At 34.1% G+C, this 18,394-nt stretch overlaps 2 protein-coding genes across 2 annotated transcripts; one reads left to right on the forward strand and one right to left on the reverse strand.

Annotated features, from left to right (window-relative positions):
• Positions 1-1,318: 1,318 nt before the first annotated feature.
• On the reverse strand, positions 1,319-9,612 carry LOC119635417. Its single transcript, XM_038030225.1, has 4 exons — positions 9,601-9,612; positions 2,090-2,230; positions 1,798-1,950; positions 1,319-1,648 (listed from the first exon to the last, which is right to left on the reverse strand). The coding sequence occupies exons 1-4, from the start codon at positions 9,610-9,612 to the stop codon at positions 1,319-1,321; spliced, it is 636 nt and encodes a 211-aa protein (XP_037886153.1).
• A 513-nt stretch (positions 9,613-10,125) lies between these two features.
• LOC119635419 (mitochondrial import inner membrane translocase subunit Tim13-like) lies at positions 10,126-16,228 on the forward strand. Its single transcript, XM_038030226.1, has 2 exons — positions 10,126-10,376; positions 16,060-16,228. The coding sequence occupies exons 1-2, from the start codon at positions 10,126-10,128 to the stop codon at positions 16,226-16,228; spliced, it is 420 nt and encodes a 139-aa protein (XP_037886154.1).
• Positions 16,229-18,394: the final 2,166 nt, after the last annotated feature.

Raw genomic sequence — 18,394 nt, forward strand, 5'->3', positions numbered from 1 at the left:
GAGATTCGTTTATTATACCCATGATTAAAAAGGAATATTTTGTCAAAACGTTTGCAACATCCAGGGCAGAAGCTGCAGAGAGATGTATATTTTTTATCAAATTCTGTGTGGATTTGAGAATGTCTCTCTGCCCAATCCGAACCTCTGTCCGTTCTCGTAGTGTGTATGGTAGGACGTTTCATTATATAAATTATATAAATTATATAAATTTTATCATCATCAAGTTCTCCACAGTCGCAACTATTACCGAGAACTCGTCAAACGCAACGTAGAAGCTGCGAATGTGTGCAGCTTTAATTAAAATACATTCGAAAATATGTAGATGGATCTGAGAAGTTCGAGCAAGGAATACGTACACACGCTACTACACGCTATTGTAATTATCGCATCTTGAATTTAGTATATTAATATATTAATACAAATATTTAAAGTATTTAGTATACTTGCAGCCGCTACAAATATCTATAGTAGGAGTGTCGGAGGAGAGACGTGTGCGGACATTCTTCTGCTCCCAGTTTGCTTATAAAAACTTCGATTTAGAGAAGGATTCAATGCGAAAAGCAATGCTACTGAAATATGTTTCGCTGGTTATTGCCTGCAGCCATTATCTGGATACAATCCTTGAATACAGAAAACTACGTACATGCGTATTGTGAACGTATGCACCTTTACGCAAAAACGATGCACACGGGTCCAGGAATACTACACCTGCCGGAGGGCAGGACGTGTGTGAACATACTGCACTCAGTTTCTGCAATGCGTTTGCGTAAATGTGGCGAAAAATACAATCGAATTTCCGATCTGGGCGACCTACGCGAAAGGCATTGCTTTTGAGACACGTCGCGCTAATATATAATGTTCTTGAGGGACGTGAGAGCACGCACGAAGTTCGTTAATAATTATTTAGATACTGTTGCCAAGCCACATAAACGTTCCTGTGAACGATAGTCTCCTTACAGTTCTATTGCTTCGATTATTTTCGCTATTGGTGTTATATTCATTCATTAAGAATCAAAGAATAAAGGAAAAGGTTTTAGTTTTACTGCAAATTAAATGTTGGTAAATTTATTTGAATTCAAATCAAACTTTCAACCAACTGCAGTTCTAGTAAAAATTTAATGGGTAAGAATAATAGCTAAGATGAGCTGTGATTACATAAAAAAGCCAAAAACGTGACACGTTTTGGTAGTATTTGATTTAATTCGTTCTGTTAAATGGATACTCTCGCGCCCAAATATTAAAATGAAATCAAGTTGAAAACAAATTTATGTGCGCATGTTTGAGGAAAACTCTGCAACTTGAATTTTCACTCTTATTTCTATATAGGCTCGATTCGAACTAAAAATGTTAAGGACCAATTCGTTTCACCAGTTAACTCCACTATCGCCTTGTAATATCCTTCCAGTAGATAATTCGGCAGTATATCAGTAGAATAAGTACATCTATCGAAACGATATAATTCACGAAATTTATAATCACGCGAGTGCGTTTCAAGTAATGGAAAATTTGAACAGTTTCTAAGATTTTTCGAAATTTCGTCTTTGTACTGATCCAGAATATCATATACTTTGTTCCTTGGGAGACGATAGGGAAGTCGCTGATAACTATTTATACTTCCAGTAGCACTACGGTATATGGCTGATTCCATCTGCAATTTGGCGAAAATATAAATTTACGATAAATGAAAAAATGATTGCGTACACGTTCCATTTGGAGATAGCAATCAAATATATTAAGCACATCTTCCCATATGTTAACGTAAATATAACTTTGTTTTTAAACTGGACAATACTTTACCATCGTGTATTCGTCGAGTTCATAAAGGAGTTCTATGGTACCATCGAAAGCGACAATTGTACGATTAATACGTTGAAGTTTCACATCGACTTTAACTAATTCGTCATCAGTTATATTCCATTCAACATTAAGAGGTTCCATTGTCCAAGTTTTCTGTAAAGCACAGCAATAAGTTTTTCTTACTTGTAAATATATTTAATCCTGACCTGCTCATGCCTGTAGACCATTCCTTTCATTTCATTTATTAATGGAACTACAAAGAATACTTTAAACATCAGAATAATCTTCATACTGTAGTCAATTCTGATTGCGTTTTCGGAGCTACTAATATAAAAGTCGTAAAATACAAAAATGTTGCAATTAATATAAGCTTAGAATTGAATCGAAATTTACCTATATTATAAGCAGCAATTAATTTGTTTGTAATTAAGTTCTTTTATCTTCGGAGGGTATGTAAAATATTATCGAATAAAACACGCCATGGTTTAAACAACTACTAACTAACGCTTTAATTTTACGCCACTTCGCTATAAGAAATTGTTGTCATATATTGAAGTTGTTTCCATTATGTGACACACCATTCACGGCTAGGTTAAAAACTGGTCTGCGCTACTATATCTCGCTAGGAACATACGCGAACTTCGCATTTTGTCCCTGCATAACATCCTTCGACTTTTTACAATCCGACGCTTGCACTCAAAGTCTAACGATGTAAAAACATAAATATAACCAAAGTTCCGCAATCGGCTGATTGCTTACACGCTTGTGGCCACACTGACGAAAAAACCGAAAGTATTGAAAATTTTTGAATATTTTCAGCAACATTTTTTTCGAAATTTCGCTACAACTGGAAGTGATCTACAATTGCAATCCTGATGATAGACCAGCTGCTACATGACCAATTAACGGCAACACGAAATGGATTTTTTTACTTAGATTGCACGCTAATAAGCATTTGTTTGCTTTTGAAAATCGAAACGAAAAATATGATTTATTAGGAAATAAATTAAAGCGCAACACACACAAACTTCTTTCTTTAATTCTTTCATAGTAAAGCACTGTCTGTAATAGGTACTCTTAGGCGGTACCAGAACATGAAGAAACTTCAAAAAAAAGTATAATTTAAACTTTAAGCTGAAAAAAGAAAGATGTAAAATAATAATAATACCAATGTAAAAAAACAATTCATCTCCAACCTTCTGGCGCCTATTTAACTATCTAAGTAGTCATCAGTATATGTTACCCAACATGACAGAACAGTTTATTATACACCACAATTTGCAATTTGTGACTATATGCATTATTATAACGGATTTTTTTTTTTTAAATTTTATTAATAGAATCAGTATGTTAAGGAAAGATAGCAAGTACATGAGCCAAACAGTATGAAATTGTATCCCATTCCCTATATTCTCGATGGTGTAATATTTGATTGCCTAGTTCCAACTGCATATATCAAATACATTATTACTTAATACTTCCATTGACTCTGCTATACATGTTGGAAGTGAGAAGACAAATTCCTGCATTAATGGTCGCGGAATAATAGATTTCAGCTTGATAATTGCAACTATACGTCCTCTGATCAGTTCGCGTAGGCAGCTGTAGTTACTATGAATGGACTTTATCACAATTTTCGATGGAAAATAGAGTAAATGTTGTTTTATTTTATTGTTTATTTTTTATTATTTATTTTTATAGCGAAGGATTTCTGCATGGCAAATATTTCTTTCCCGTCAATAACATAAATTGTTGTCAATAATATATTTGTTTTGGTGATATTTCAAATGCGTGTTTTCCACTGTTACAAATCGAACAAGGAAATTAGCTATCGACGATAAGTGTCGGAAACATCTTTTACTTTGAATTTGGCAGAAGGGTAGTCTATTGAAAAATATAGAACTTGATTTTTCGATTAATCATTTTCCACTTCGTTTTGAATAACTTTTGAGAAGTATGTTAACGTGAAGCTTTTTACTGCTCTTTCTTTTCACGGTTTCTTTCTTTTTTTTATTTTTAGCCTTACATTCATTTCCCATTAACTCCGGCGTTTGCAACTTAACAATTTATTGTATTTTTTATATTAATCTTCAACAAGAAAGTCGCGTGGCACGTTTCAATACAAATAACAAAAGCGAAAACAAAAAACAACAACATTCACTTCAGATTAACAATTTTCTCTATTCAAACATGGACTGTTTTTTAATGCGTTTCTTATTCGACTTGGATAAAGTTAAAAAATGACGGAAAAATTACATTAATGACAAGCAAATGAGGAAAAAACATCATCACAATCGAGAATATGGCAATGGAGTAGAGGATTGTTCAGACCTGCAATTATGGTCAGAGTTATCCCCTCTATTCGTCCCAAGATAATTTTTAATTAATGAAGCAAATACGAGACTTCAGATTCGGATGACTACAGTGATATTATTATTCTTTTCTTTATGAATCTCTTAATGAGGAAAACAAATAATTTTCCTCACGGGTAAGAGAGTTAACTACTCTAGTAGGGGAGAAAAGAAAAAAAATCCAGTTTGGTAGGATTAGTACGGTATAGTATAGTTCCGATAGGCCAACGCGTATACTGTAATGCGTTTCATTTTGCTTTCTGTTAATAAATTACTAGACGAGAGACGTTGAGAGATCTTACATTAAGCAATTTTGGAAATTGCAAATTTTTTGAAAGATCATTTTGTGGGAATTAGTCGAGAAAGTGGTCCGATCAGAACCATTTTCAATATGGCTCTTTCTTCGGTGAAAACACTTCAGCGCACATTTAATCAAATTATTTCAAAATTTACGGCCTTTAGGTTGAATACAAGAAATCAAGGCGGGCAGATTAACATTGCTCAATTCGATAATAACCTCAAGGGTTTTTAGGTGTTGTATAAATCCGCACAAACTTTGGTCCACAAATAGTGTAAGGCAAAGATACATGCCTACATCCCTTAACCATTAAACTTGCTGACTATGGGAAACATATTATTATTGTTGAATGTAGAAATAGGAAAGAATCAAAATTAAAAAATTTGTCTGGGATGATAATGGTAGCAATGGAAGATAAATCCCTGTTAATAACTATCAAACTTTCGTCTAAGTTCATCGCGTAATATTACAAGCGGTGTTTGCCAATTTTTTCATCACAAAGGCAACTGAATATAAATTATGAATGAGTTTATTTATTCAAATTGAGAGACGCAGCTTAAATGGTATTGAATGAAAGCATACGAATTTTGAGGATGCTGAGGATGGATCTATTATGAATGGAACTTCACGGGAATTTATCAAATAAGAAAAATATCACAAAAAAAGGAAAATTATTTAAATGCTTTTTAAAGGAAAATGAAGTGGATGTGAAGCAATAATGTAAACGCCCGGCTTTTATGTTTTTTAATAGTTTTTCCCACGTAGCTCTGATTTGGCGGACTTTCGGGGTTAAGCTGACGAGATGGATTGGAAAAATGTTGAGATCAGGTTCGTTCTTTTGAAGAAACTTTTGTCAACGCAATCTTCATACATATATGTAATGTGTGCAGATATATAATATCGTAAAAAAACATTTGATCTTCTTGGACAAAGTGCAAGTGCGTTAAGGTCATTAAATAGATATTGCCTTCTGTCTTTTTTATTTAATGCATTCGTTATCTGCCACCTTTTACTTTACATAATAAGAATGCCTTCTTATAACAGACATGGACAGAATATTTTATTTAATTTTTTTCTCTAGCGGAGTGCTACTTTATTCGCGCAGAAAATACCTGCATGCATATCCTTTCAAATAAAATTCATTTACAAGCACTCTTGACACTTCATTTACAAACTCACTTAACACCTCATAAAAGCGCACAAGTTTCTAATGAACGATATAAAATAGAACATTTGTTTTTATATGCACACCCTGGTAATGTTACCAGTCACTGCCTTACCGCCTTGCTGTAGATTGGAATGAATAAAACGAAAAGAGAAAATAGGAAGTGAACTATATGTCTGCTATGCAAACACTTGGCGCAATAATTTCTTTCTATTTTTTTCCTTTTTTTTTTTTTTATTTATTTGCATTAAATGTTAATTATTTCACGACACGATCCCATTTAATATGATCTCTTCGCCGCGTCGCATTATTATTAAAGCCATTTGCAAAAAATAAGTAAAAGACACATTGCGCTGCTTAATCGTAATGTAAAAATAAAATTGTGTCTATACTCCGTACGACGAAATGCGAAATGCGAAAAAATTTAAAAAATCAACCAAAGAAAAAAGGCAATATTCTAACGTGGTCCTTTGGTTTGTGACATTTTTACGCTATGGTGAATTTATAATAAAAATAATTAATAATAATTATCAGTTAATAGCGATTGCGAGAACTAATAATTAATGATAATTTTCATGTGATCATAGTAACAGGCAGCACAAGAAAGTACTTACTTCAAAGGTCTTCTGGCAAATAAAGAGGAAATAAAGTGAAAATTTCCTCTTTATTTGTACGTGCGTACGCCCACATTTTATGCATGCAACTATTTATTCACTATATAGATTACTTTAAAGTTGACAGTGTTTACGTATACGGTCACCTATCATTTGCAATGCTATGTTTTATTCGTAGCGAAAAAATCTTCTTCTTTACACCAAAACCTATAAACAACTGATCAAAAATTTCGATCTAAGCAATATTTAATTTAATTCATGTCTCAGCTTTAATTTCTTTTTTGTTATAAAAAGATTTATTAGCTTAAGGCCCATTTTCTTCTCTCTTTAAAAATATAACATAAAAACTTTAAGCACAACTCCAAAGATATACATACAAAAATTGTTCATAAAAAACTAAGGGATTGTGTAAAAGAAAAATTTTGCAAAAAAGATTTTTAATTTTCTTTTATATATCTTTTACATTCTGTACAATCGCTAATTATTAGGTGGTTCGAAAACTAATATCTTTTTTTTTTCTTGGGTCAAACTGAGGGAGCTACGTCATTTCTTGATTAAATGAATGGTCGAATTTGATAAATTTAATCTCTCAACGATCGTAGGAGTCGTCGATTTGTCGATTTGTCTGCCGCTGGGCGGATATGGAAACAACCTATCATTAAGATAATTGCGAGCCTTGAACGAATTTTCCTACATTTACTGCAGCTAATTATTGATGTGCATGGGGTTAAAGTGGGGTAAAGATAAAAAAATTGGAAAATTCAGCAGACTAAGTTTTTAGTAAAACTAGCAGGTTAGTTAAATGCATCAACAGATATGGCACAATTTCCAATTTGGGAGGAAATAAATGAACCGCAAAGCGGGAAAATTACAATTGTTTTGAAAAAACTCAGGTTTTTCGGTTGGTTTCATGTAAATCTATATCTTGTGCTATTTTTAATTGTCCTTCTTTTCAATTAATGACGTGAATCTAAATCTTCGCAACCATTTCACGCAGGATGTTGTAGTCCGAGCGATAAAGCAATCCTTCTCATATTTCTTGGCATAATGCATATAACAGAAATATATTAGTTTGGGGAAAAAGAAATCCATTATTTTTTCGGCAGATGGCTGCACTGATAGATTTCTCGCAAAGTATCGATCAAACAATTTCCGATACTGTACATTTACATACCGTACATTTCGCAGTAAAAAAAATTCTTTTGCTGTTTTTTGTTTGGTGCATTCAGTTGTGAGTTACAGCGTGTTAATAATGGAAGTGAACAAAGAGAAAATTCGGTACATTTTACAGTTTTTCTTTGACAAAGGCGAAAATGCAAGCCAGGCGGCTAAAATTGTGAATGGTGTTTATGGTTCCGATACTGTAACAGCCAATTATGTGCAATTTTGGTTTCGTAGACTCCGTTCAGGAATTTTTGATGTTAAAGATGCACCTCGCACAGGTAGGCCGGTCGTCGAAAATGTCGATATCGAATCGGAGAAATGATCGAAGTTGACCGGCATGTTAGCAGTCGTAACATCGCCCAGAAGCTAAAAATCGACCATAAAACAGTTTTAAACCATTTACACAAAGCTGGATTCAAAAACAGGCTCGATGTTTGGGTGCTACACCAATTAACAGAAAAAAACATGATGGATCAAATTTCCATCTGCGAAGCCTTGGCCAAACGGAATGAGATAGACCCATTTCTTAAACGGATGGTGACTGGGGATGAGAAATGGATCACATACGATAACCCTGTGCGAAAACGATCGTGGTCAAAGAGCCGTGAAGCACCTCAAACGGCCAGGAAGGTTTTGCTATGCATTTGGTGCGACTGGAAGGGGATTATTTATTATGAGTTGCTTCCATATGGCCAAACGCTAAATTCTGACCTCTACTGTCAACAACTGGACCGTTTGAAGATAGCGATTGACCAGAAACGGCCAGAATTGGCCAACAGGAGAGGTGTCGTGTTCCACCAGGACAACGCTAGGCCACACACATCTAAAGTGACTCGCCAGAAACTTCGGGAGCTTGGTTGGGAAGTTTTAATGCATCCGCCATACAGTCCGGACTTGGCACCAAGCGATTATCATCTTCTTCTTGCATTGCAAAATTTCTTTAATGATAAAAAATTGGAATCTAGGGAGGATTGTGAAAATCGACTACTAGAGTTTTTTGCAAATAGAGACCAGGACTTCTATGAGAGAGGCATTTTGAAGTTACCTTTAAAATGGCAACAAATCATACAACAAAACGGTGCATATTTGACCCAAATCGGACAATCCGAAGCACGTTAAATAAAGTCTTGAAGTTCATATAAAAATAATGGATTTCTTTTTCCCCAAACTAATATTATGTTTGTTTACTTAGAATTATTTACGCAATATCCTCTAGCTTTAATCTTCACATTAAATCGATCAAGCGCATATGTGAAACAATTGCTGTATTTAAAATCTGTTTTTTTTGGCATTGAAACATTTTGCTGCAGCGTGTAGATTGCTTCTCCGTGATATAATTTGCTATCAACATATCAAAGTAATTCAAGATATTTTCTTTATTATATTTTCGAAATTTGATGCAACACCTTTGAAAGGGAAATGAAAAACTCGCTTTATGTTGGGATTAATTCACGCAGCTGAACAATTTGCTATACTTTCTGTCTTCAATTAGCAAAAAGGTCGTCCATAATGTATAATGCATAGTACCGCTAATGCATTATTATTGGCGTGTAACAACGGTTTAAAATTCTTAATTATTATTACAACAGTTTTCCTACTTAAATCCTATTTGTAAGACCGACATTTCGATGTTAAATTTGAACAATGAAAGACCTAAAATTTACAAAACTGAAGCTTGACTGCCACACCACAGTATATTCATGTTAAAACTCGACCCTAATAACAGGTATTTGCAAAAATTTTGATCAGCGACTTCCACAGGCGTGAATGATAAAGAAATGGGAAATACCAATATACATAACGGTTGAGTTCGATATATAAAATAATAATTTCGCTCAAAATTCTTTTTCTTCCGAGTCCATCACTTTTGTTATGTATTTATTTCAAAAAATATGTTCTCAAAATATGCTCGAAAGCCCGATCAGAGGCTTATGGTAATGCTGCTCCATCATATCCCAATTGTCGGTTGTGGATGCAACGGTTTAAAAGTGGCGGTACTTGTTGCAAGAGTTGTCCAGCTGTTGCAGCTCGTAAAGGAACTGCTGCCACAGCCAGCGCGCTTACCAGACATGACGTCTGATGATTACCACTTGTTCAGATCAGTGCAGTATGGCTTGGCTGGCAAGCGGGTCCGCAAAATTGGTGTGAGCGAAATGTGATTTCAATAAGACTGTGTCACATGCCACATATCCCGTGAAACAATTCAATTACTTCATGCGACATTCCCTAGTCTAGTACTCCGTCTTTTCGTGGTCCGTGGAGACCATCTGCCAGATTTGCTATTCCACTCATAACCCTATTTTATTTATATATATTGCGATTCAATAAAAAGATTACAATTAAAAAAAAAAAATTTGTTTCCTCTTTAAGCAGCGGAAAGACTTTGGCCTTAGAATTTATTTCTCTGCCTAAAAAAATAATTACAATAATATTTATTTGTACAAAGTTTGGGACACCCTGTATATATTTCAATTCTACATGAATATATATGAAATTTTTCGAAATATTTGAAAACAATTAAAAGCCAAATTAGATTACGTTTAATGTTACAAAAAAAAAAAAAAAAAAAAAAAATTGTCAGCTAATAAAAATATTAACAATAATTAACAATATCGAAAAAAATATTTATTTTCTTTGGTTTTCTGTAAGAAAATTATTCTCTTTAATAAATTAATCATAAAAAAAAAATTTGGGAAATTTAGTCTAAAATTTCATTTCTACAAAATGTCGGACCTAATGACTTCAACGAACAGCGAAAAAGAAGAAATAATAGAAGAAGTGAAACAGCAGCTTGCAGCAGCTAATGCACAAGAACTTCTAACCAAGATGACGGAAAAGTGCTTTTGCAAATGTATCACTAGACCAGGTGCCCAATTAAATTCCTCTGAACAGAAATGCATTTCCATGTGCATGGATCGGTTTATAGATTCTTGGAATCTGGTTTCCCGCGCTTATGGTACCCGAATACAGCGTGAACAAAACAGGATGTAGCTTGCTTTTTGAAAAATTTTTCTACATTTTTTTATTACTTCTTTTTGTGAAAAAACCAAAGCACTTTTTTTAGTATAAATTAATTCGTAACTCAATGGCCGAAAATGAAGACATATGAGCGTTCTACTATTCACTAAAATATTTACCAAATGCAAAAAATATGCGTTTGAAATAAAAGTAGATCTAAATTCAATTCGCAAAGTTATTTCTTCAAATTAGAGTTTCTAAGGGCGATTGCATGAGTCAGAGGGGTTTCTTCCGTTCCCTCGTAGGATATCTAAGGGCCATTTATTTGGCTAGGACAAAGACTCAAGCACCACATTCCAACTGTCGAGTTCCACTAACTACGAGAGACTATCTTAAACTTATTAGCAATTTCAATACTCTTAAGCATATATAGTTGTTAAGATTTAGGGATAGGCAAACACTAAATTAGTAGACTTGATAGCAATTAGGAGGTTACTGGGATAGTAGATAAATTTAAAATAAACTATCAAAAATCTATTTAAAATAGCTAACAATGTGCGGCTGAAGGAGATAACAGATCAGATTGCAGCAAAACTTTATCGGTTTGACCAAATCCTTTAACTACTTCCTCGAGTGTACATAATTTGATTTGTGTACATAAATTGATTTAGCCGCTAGTTGGGGCTTATGTAGTTTCACTAAGCGCGCGCGTGCGTATGTAAGGTTGTTTATGTGGTTGATATTATCTCATATGTGCAATTGTTACAGATTAGCTATCAAAATGACTACTTGGCAGAGAATTAGAAAAACATAAAACTGTAGAGCATTAGTTTTAAGGCAGATGAAGCATCATTTATTCATCATTCATGGGCTTTCTGATTCAGAAGACGTTGTTATTTATCCCGTTGTTTTTCGCTAAGAAATTAACCTCGTTATGTTGAGATGCTGATGTAAACAATTTCTTTTTTTTTTTTTTGGCTTTTTGTATGATGATTGGCACTATTCATTTCTCAGGTCATTGCCGTTTTCGTTCAGGTATCATGCTAAAAATAATTTAGCCTTCGACAATTTTGTATATATATAGTGAAAAAAACTTCGGACTTCCGACTGCTCATATATACTACGCAAATTCGGAGACCAGTTTGAGTTTGAATTTCACATGAACATTATAATCGGACATAGCTTTAACCAGTAAATACTTTACGTCCCTTTGCAGAAAACCATTTGTGAAATATTTGCTGAAATTACTTACATCTTGTATCGATGTAAAAGTTTAACTTTCACGGGAGGCTTTATAGAGAGGGCTCAGAATTGAATTTAGCAAAACTAATCTTCCTCTCAACGCCCTTATTGCTCTTTGCCTACTTTCGTCATAAAGTACTCACAATTAGATTTCCTTACCATTTGAAAGCTTACTTTCCATGACATATGAAGCCCTTATATGGGATTGTACCATTAATTGTTTGGCTCAGTAAAATTTTTATGAATTAATTTTCATAAAATTTCCGCGACGAATTTTGAAATTTAGACCCATTTGCTACACAAAGGCCGACTTTCGTATATAAAAAAGAGAATTAAAAAATTTGATCCGTCCGATGTTTCACTTCAGTTTTATGTGCCAAATCTTTTACTCAGCAGTTTTTGGGGGGAATTTGGGAAATTGCAATCTCTTTCCCTGTAACAATCTCTACAAAATGATCTATCTTTCCTCAATTCAAAATGTTCTATTCTTGATTGATTCCTAATGCTAACCTAAGTCGTGTTACTACTTTTAGATTATGCCCATGGCAACGTAGAGCTACCTCGTTTTAAGATCGGTTGGCACACATCATGTAGCCGGGTCACAAGTCTTTAGACGTTTTGCGGAAATTTAACTCAAGCGTCGGAGTATAGTTATTCACATAAATTATTGCGGGCTACTATTTGTACACTATCCTGGAATTAAAAGTTGATAGTTATACCCTTTTCTTTTGTGAAAATAACTACTTTTTATAAAAGGTGATGAACATACGATAATCTGCGAATTATTAATTAACACAATCGTGCGTATAACATGAATGACAAAGCGAAATTGTGAACGTCTGATTGAATGAATAAATTATTATTGTTGAAGAAATTAAATATTTGTTTGTAGGCTTCAGCAACGAGTGTTCGACATTCCCTTCATAAGCTCGGAATATTCTGTGTACTGTAAGATGACTTGTTTTACGCTGGTGAAAGGCTTAGCTAATAAAAGCAAACAATGCTTTGATTATTTATTCCTTTACAAAAATCGCAAAATAACGCAATTTTCTGCGAGCCCTTGAGACTTTGAGCAATTGCTTATTTTACACACGTGTCAGCAGCACTTTAAAGTCCGCAGTTGTAAGTTTTGCAATATTCAAATCAATTTAATGAAATCTTCTATTTAAGCACGCGTCGAGTATTTTGTAAGCCAGGAAATCTTTAAGGGGCATAAGTGTTTCTGATTATATGCTAGAAACGTAATGACACACACCGCAACTTTCTTGTTCACTTCATCTCTTTCAATTTAAGTAATGCGTTCCCTTACAACTCAGTACACTAAGACTAATATTTGCAACCGTAAGTCAATGTTTTGTATTGTTACATCCAGTCGCGGGTAGACACAGTTAGACATGGCTAATTCTATTTAAAATGTAATGTTGTTGCGTTACAACGGATGACAAATTATCTGTCAGTTAAACTTAAACAAGGCATTAACGTGTATGTCCATCGAAGCTAGTACATAAAGTAAGCAATGATTTCAATTGTTTAACAGATTGCTGTTGGGTGTGTGCATATGACAACGCGATCTTTTGCTAAAATGAGGAATGTTTATTGAAAGTATGTTCCATCTATAGCTACGGCTTTCTTCCGTAGTTTAGGCAAATTATCGATTTTCTCTCTGAAGAAATCCTAGCTTTTGAATACAAAGATTGGTCTCGAACCACCGTTCGAGCAAACATTAAACCATCCCTTGCCACTTGTACCTGCTGATAACAGCGGAGAGTTTGGAATAGAACTGTTAACATTTAGTGAGCGAGTGTAGCTACATGAGATTGTATATCGTCCCGATCCCATAATTTTTTCTATATTGTTCTTTTTGGTCCTATTGCATCGGATGTTGTTGGTAGCTTTTCCATTTGGTTGAATCGAGCCATCACGGCACGGCCTATCAACAAACGTGTCTACAGGTTTTTAAGAAAAACTAAGGAGGAGACCAGACAATTGCTCTTCATGTAATTCAAATGATAGCGACAAGCTTGCCAAAAATATTCCCATAAAAAAGTGTAGAAACATTTGCAAGGCTCTGTGCAGAGAAAATGGATTTATGGGATTTATGATCAAGATGGATTAGTACGCGGTAATCGTATTAGTTAGAAGAAAAACGAAATATTTTTTCTTATATAGAAACGAAATTACTTAAAACGTTCTCTTTTAACTGCTGTATGCGAGCCAGTTCGTAAGAAGGCATACATATAGTCACTTAGACTTATGCTCACCTTTGATTATTTATTGTAAGCCTGAAATGTTGTATACTATTTGCTTTATCGTTGCTGCTTATTTCAGATAGACATTCTTTGCTATATTGCCATAGTTTAAAACATTAGAGATAAGTTCACTTGTTAACACTTAGAGCCCAAAAGCTATGGTAAAAGAAAACTGTGTGAGAACTGTAACTGGTTCCTTTGAGTTTTGTTGTGCGTTTGATCTATGATCTTCTCGATAACTGCGCAATTGAAGCCTTTAACAGCAAGAGTTTTGCTAAATATTCGGGCGCTTTTCGCTAAGAACGAACTCTAGTGAAATTAGCTTAGATTAGATCACCCTTACAATCACAGCCCATAAAACATCATACTTACAAAAGGTCGATACATAAAAAAAATTTGAAATATATTGTACCATCTGTTATATATGGCAGAAATTGGTCTGAGATGATAATTTGAACTACCCAAGTTCATTTTTCGGAGTCCGGAGTATTTAAAACAAGAAACAAAATGCCGGCTGTTGCGAGTTTTAGATATTATCGACAGAGAGCTCCTTTGCTTATTTACAGCACCAAATCTAATCGCAACTCAAGTTCGCGATCATTTCAAAAGAAGGAAAATATTTTCAATACAATTTCTTAATAACTCGACCTTGAACTATAATTCGGTCTATCTCGATGACATTTTTACAATTGGTAAACGATTTGTATATTTCTAAATGTGTATTTCAGCTTACGGTTATAATCGTACGGCTACTTAAAAGCAGCTGCGCTTAAGTAAGGAGAAAAAGTTACATAACTGCGTTACCGTCACGATCTCTAAACAGAGTCGCAGTAGCCAGCAGACTCTTATGCAACGAAATTGCACTTAATATCAATCATCGTCAGTAAACCGCAATACCAAACGAAATAATTTCATTTAACTCTGCTTTTGCTTTTGTGACAAGCAATCATTTGTGAAGATCTTTGAAGAATTTTTCATTTATTATTCACAGCTTCTTCTTTTTTCTCCTCTTTCATTTGTACGAAGCGCTTAAGAGAGGCATCCTTAAATTCTGTTGCTGCTATTTTTGTCTTTATAAAACAATACCAGTGCAAGTTTTCTACAATTCAGTTAGTAGCTATTGTCTGTTGCTTTAAGTACTTAACACTTTATAGTTAGTTTAATTACATTTAATTATACCTTATGTGTCTCAATGACAGAGTCATTCTCACATGGATTCGTGCAAACATGGCAGTGTAGTCCATCGAAGCAGCAAACCTGGCTGATAATGTATGTTGGGTTTGATGTCGTAGTCTTCAGTCATACTGCTTAGTTTGGTATTTACGAGACTTGCTAGTTGGCAAACATTCCTTAAGTCATATTTGGTCGAAAAGTATTGTGCAAATTGCCAGCAAAGCATCAGACCATAATAGTGTTTTCATGAAAAAAATTTAAGTGCTCTTATAAATGTCTTAAATAATCATAATCTGTTTTCATAGCTAGTTGTTGAAAGCTGTTGGTAGCTGCGTAATGAATAAATAAATAAATATTCATTATGCTGAACTATGAAGCAAAAGTCCCTTGAACAAAGTGTCATCGTTAGCAACGATGTCCCTTAAGAGAGTATTGGAAAACCATTCTGGACAAGAACAGGCAGGTTAGCTTTCTTTGCCCTTTTTTTTGATAGTTTTGTTTTCATAATAATTGTAAGTGAAAGATTTTGTAAGATCCAGCTGTGTACTTTACTGTGGACGAAAAATAAGTGAATTTTTTATTTAACTTCATATTATGGCTCATGAATTTTCTTTCTGGTAGCAATTGCTGCAGAGTTATGCTTGTTTAGACAACAATGAGTTTTTTGATTTTTACTATATTCAATTTTGCCGAGGAAACAATATGAATTAAGTTATGTTTGCGGAAGAAATGCTCTACCGCGGAAACATTGAAGGCGTTACAAAAGCCCGTTAGTGATAAAATTATGTCGCAAAACAAAAACTGACATGCGATACAAAGACTTCAAACGAGGATGAAAACAAGCTAGAGGTGATCAGTACTCTGAATAATCATTAACCTCTACCGACCAACCCAATGCAAGGGAATCCACGATTCAATGATGCCTAGGGCGCTTCATTTGGTTCACTTCAAACTACTTCGACAGAAGTTTTGTGTTTCAAAAGCATCAAATCTCGATTATTTCAAAGATACTCAAAAAAACCACCTGAAAATTCGCTTACAACCAAAGTAATGCTCACGATTATCGCGGTGCTTTGCGTTATGAATTTCTTCCGCCAGCCGAAGTTGTTAGCAATGAACAGCATTTAAATATTACGCGTCGTTTGCGTGAAGTGTTTTGCTTGCCCACCAATACATTAAATGAAAAATCACTTAATTCCTTATTGGTAATGCGTTAAGAGAAAGGCAAATGCGCTCCATTTTCGAATTCATATTTAACGCCTAACGAATGTACGTCTGTTGTTGACTGCCTACATCTTCCAAGTTAGCTGCAACGTCATCCATTCCAGGCAAAATCATCCAAGGGAGTTTGTTTCTTCTCTCCGATTGAAATTTTGCGCAAGCAGAATTAACAACATTTTCTTATGGTACATTATTTGAAACTTGAATAATAAAAATACATTTTTTAAAAGAATAATTAATTTTATTATACAACTGCGCTACAAAGGTATTGTACGGGCATATCCAATATCCAGCAAGATTTGAGATCGACTCATTTTTTTATTATACTAATCGATACGGACTCACTTTCTGAATCGATCTCGATCTCGGTCGGTTTGCACGTTTGCCCCTCTTGTTTTCTTTAGTTCAATTTACAGATCGGAATTTTTAACAAATTTGACAAAATTTTATACACATAAAAATTTCTCACGAAGACGAGCATAGTTCGGATCGGATCGCTTTTTCGCACTCTTCCCATACATTGCGTCAGTCGCAAAAGTTGTTTTATGAATAACTGCGATGTAGGGTGTTTAATGGTGGGCTTTGGCTCATTATAGTAGTTTTACTTATTTATTTTTGAAAAACTTTTTAAAATAACGTTAAAAAAACAATTTCCAATTGCTGGAAATTGAATAAATTCGACGTTGCGTTAAGCAACATTAAACTTATATGGAACAATTAATTAAATCAGTAAAATGGAAAGTAATTTTTTAAAGGAACACTTGTAGCAACAAAAACAAAAAAAAAAAACCATTTCCTTTAAACGTACGCACACTATGTGCGGAAGACCGTCGATCTGTGAAGTTTTAAAAGCAAACAAAAAGAACAGAAGAAAAAACGCCACTGTTTTGGTATTCATGCGGGTCGCTAAATAAACTCAGTTAGTCGGTCATAAAACTTATAAAATTAGTGCGAATCTTAAACGATTTTAAATTAGCTGAGAAAGCAACGTGCCAAACCGGTCACATAAGGAAAAAACATTTGTTTTAAAGGCTTGTGTGTGATCACAGCAAGCAGACCGTATTAAGAGCGAAATAAAAAAGTATGAACTTAAATAATAGAAGGTTATGCTGGCCTTGTGGCGAATTGCGAGCACTCGCTATGCCAAGCATATTTAAGAATCGCAAAACTTTTTTGTTAACTACGAGCTTATTGATGGTTGTTCTGCTTGATAAGTCTTCTGCTACATCGACTGTTGCAAGTTCTTGCCATTGCTCTCGTTTTTTTGGGAAAATGTGCTCAGACTACCAATAATTTCTGTAACTTTAAGCCCTCGTGCGACTTTACAATAAAACAATAAAAGTCCGAACGATCGAAGATAGTTAATTAAGAACACTTCGGACCGCATTTTACTTTGAGGAAATCCTGAAGTGAAGTGCGCTGCAAACGCGAAATGCGAAAATCCATGTACCGGCATTGCTCTCCAATGTATATATAAAATTGCGTAGTCGCATAAATATAAGTATAGACCTAATATAGCGTAACTAACATTGGCATCGTTTTTATCGTTAAATAAAAATATTCAATGGTCTGTAAGCAGCAAAAACCAAAGTGGAACAAGACACCGTTTTCCGCTTTGTGTTTTATTTTTTCGTATAATAAAAATATTCTTAGAATTTATTTTTTAAAAAATCGTTAGTCCTTAGAAAATTCTTTGTTCATATAAAGGAACGTAACATACACATACCCGTCCCATTGTATATCATAAAAATTTTATGACTGTTAAAGTTTAAAATTTTGTTATAATTTCCAGTCAATTATTTTAATTATTAGGTCGCGTCGAAGTTATGTGAAGAAGAGTATATTTTTGTTATGTTTTGTTTTCTCAAATGTTATTATTATTATTTTTTAGTTGGCCAGCAAAATTATGAATACCTCTGACAACGTCTAGCATTCTCACAGAAAAAAAAGTTAAGCAATTCATTGTCTTCTTTCTCCAAAAAAGCCTTGACTAAATCAAAACGTTGTACAGAATACTATACAGTGAATATAGAATACTTGAATACTTATATTTTTATAGGTAAAATAGGAAAACGAGAGAATATATGTGAATAAGATTTGTGAATGTTTGTGAGTATTAGTGTAAATAAATTAGATTAAAACGGGTAAAACACCATAGTGGG

Source organism: Glossina fuscipes, unplaced genomic scaffold (assembly GCF_014805625.2).
Source record: "Glossina fuscipes isolate IAEA_lab_2018 unplaced genomic scaffold, Yale_Gfus_2 26, whole genome shotgun sequence".
Lineage (NCBI taxonomy): Eukaryota > Metazoa > Arthropoda > Insecta > Diptera > Glossinidae > Glossina > Glossina fuscipes.

Coding starts and splice junctions, on each gene's coding strand:
- LOC119635417 (XM_038030225.1), bottom strand. Junction 1,951..2,089: donor CGCAATCAGAATTGACTACA/GTATGAAGATTA, acceptor TGTGCTTTACAG/AAAACTTGGACAATGGAACC. Junction 1,649..1,797: donor AACTCGACGAATACACGATG/GTAAAGTATTGT, acceptor GCCAAATTGCAG/ATGGAATCAGCCATATACCG.
- LOC119635419 (XM_038030226.1), top strand. CDS start 10,126: ATGACTTCAACGAACAGCGAAAAAGAAGAAATAATAGAAGAAGTGAAA. Junction 10,377..16,059: donor CAGCGTGAACAAAACAGGAT/GTAGCTTGCTTT, acceptor TTACAACCAAAG/TAATGCTCACGATTATCGCG.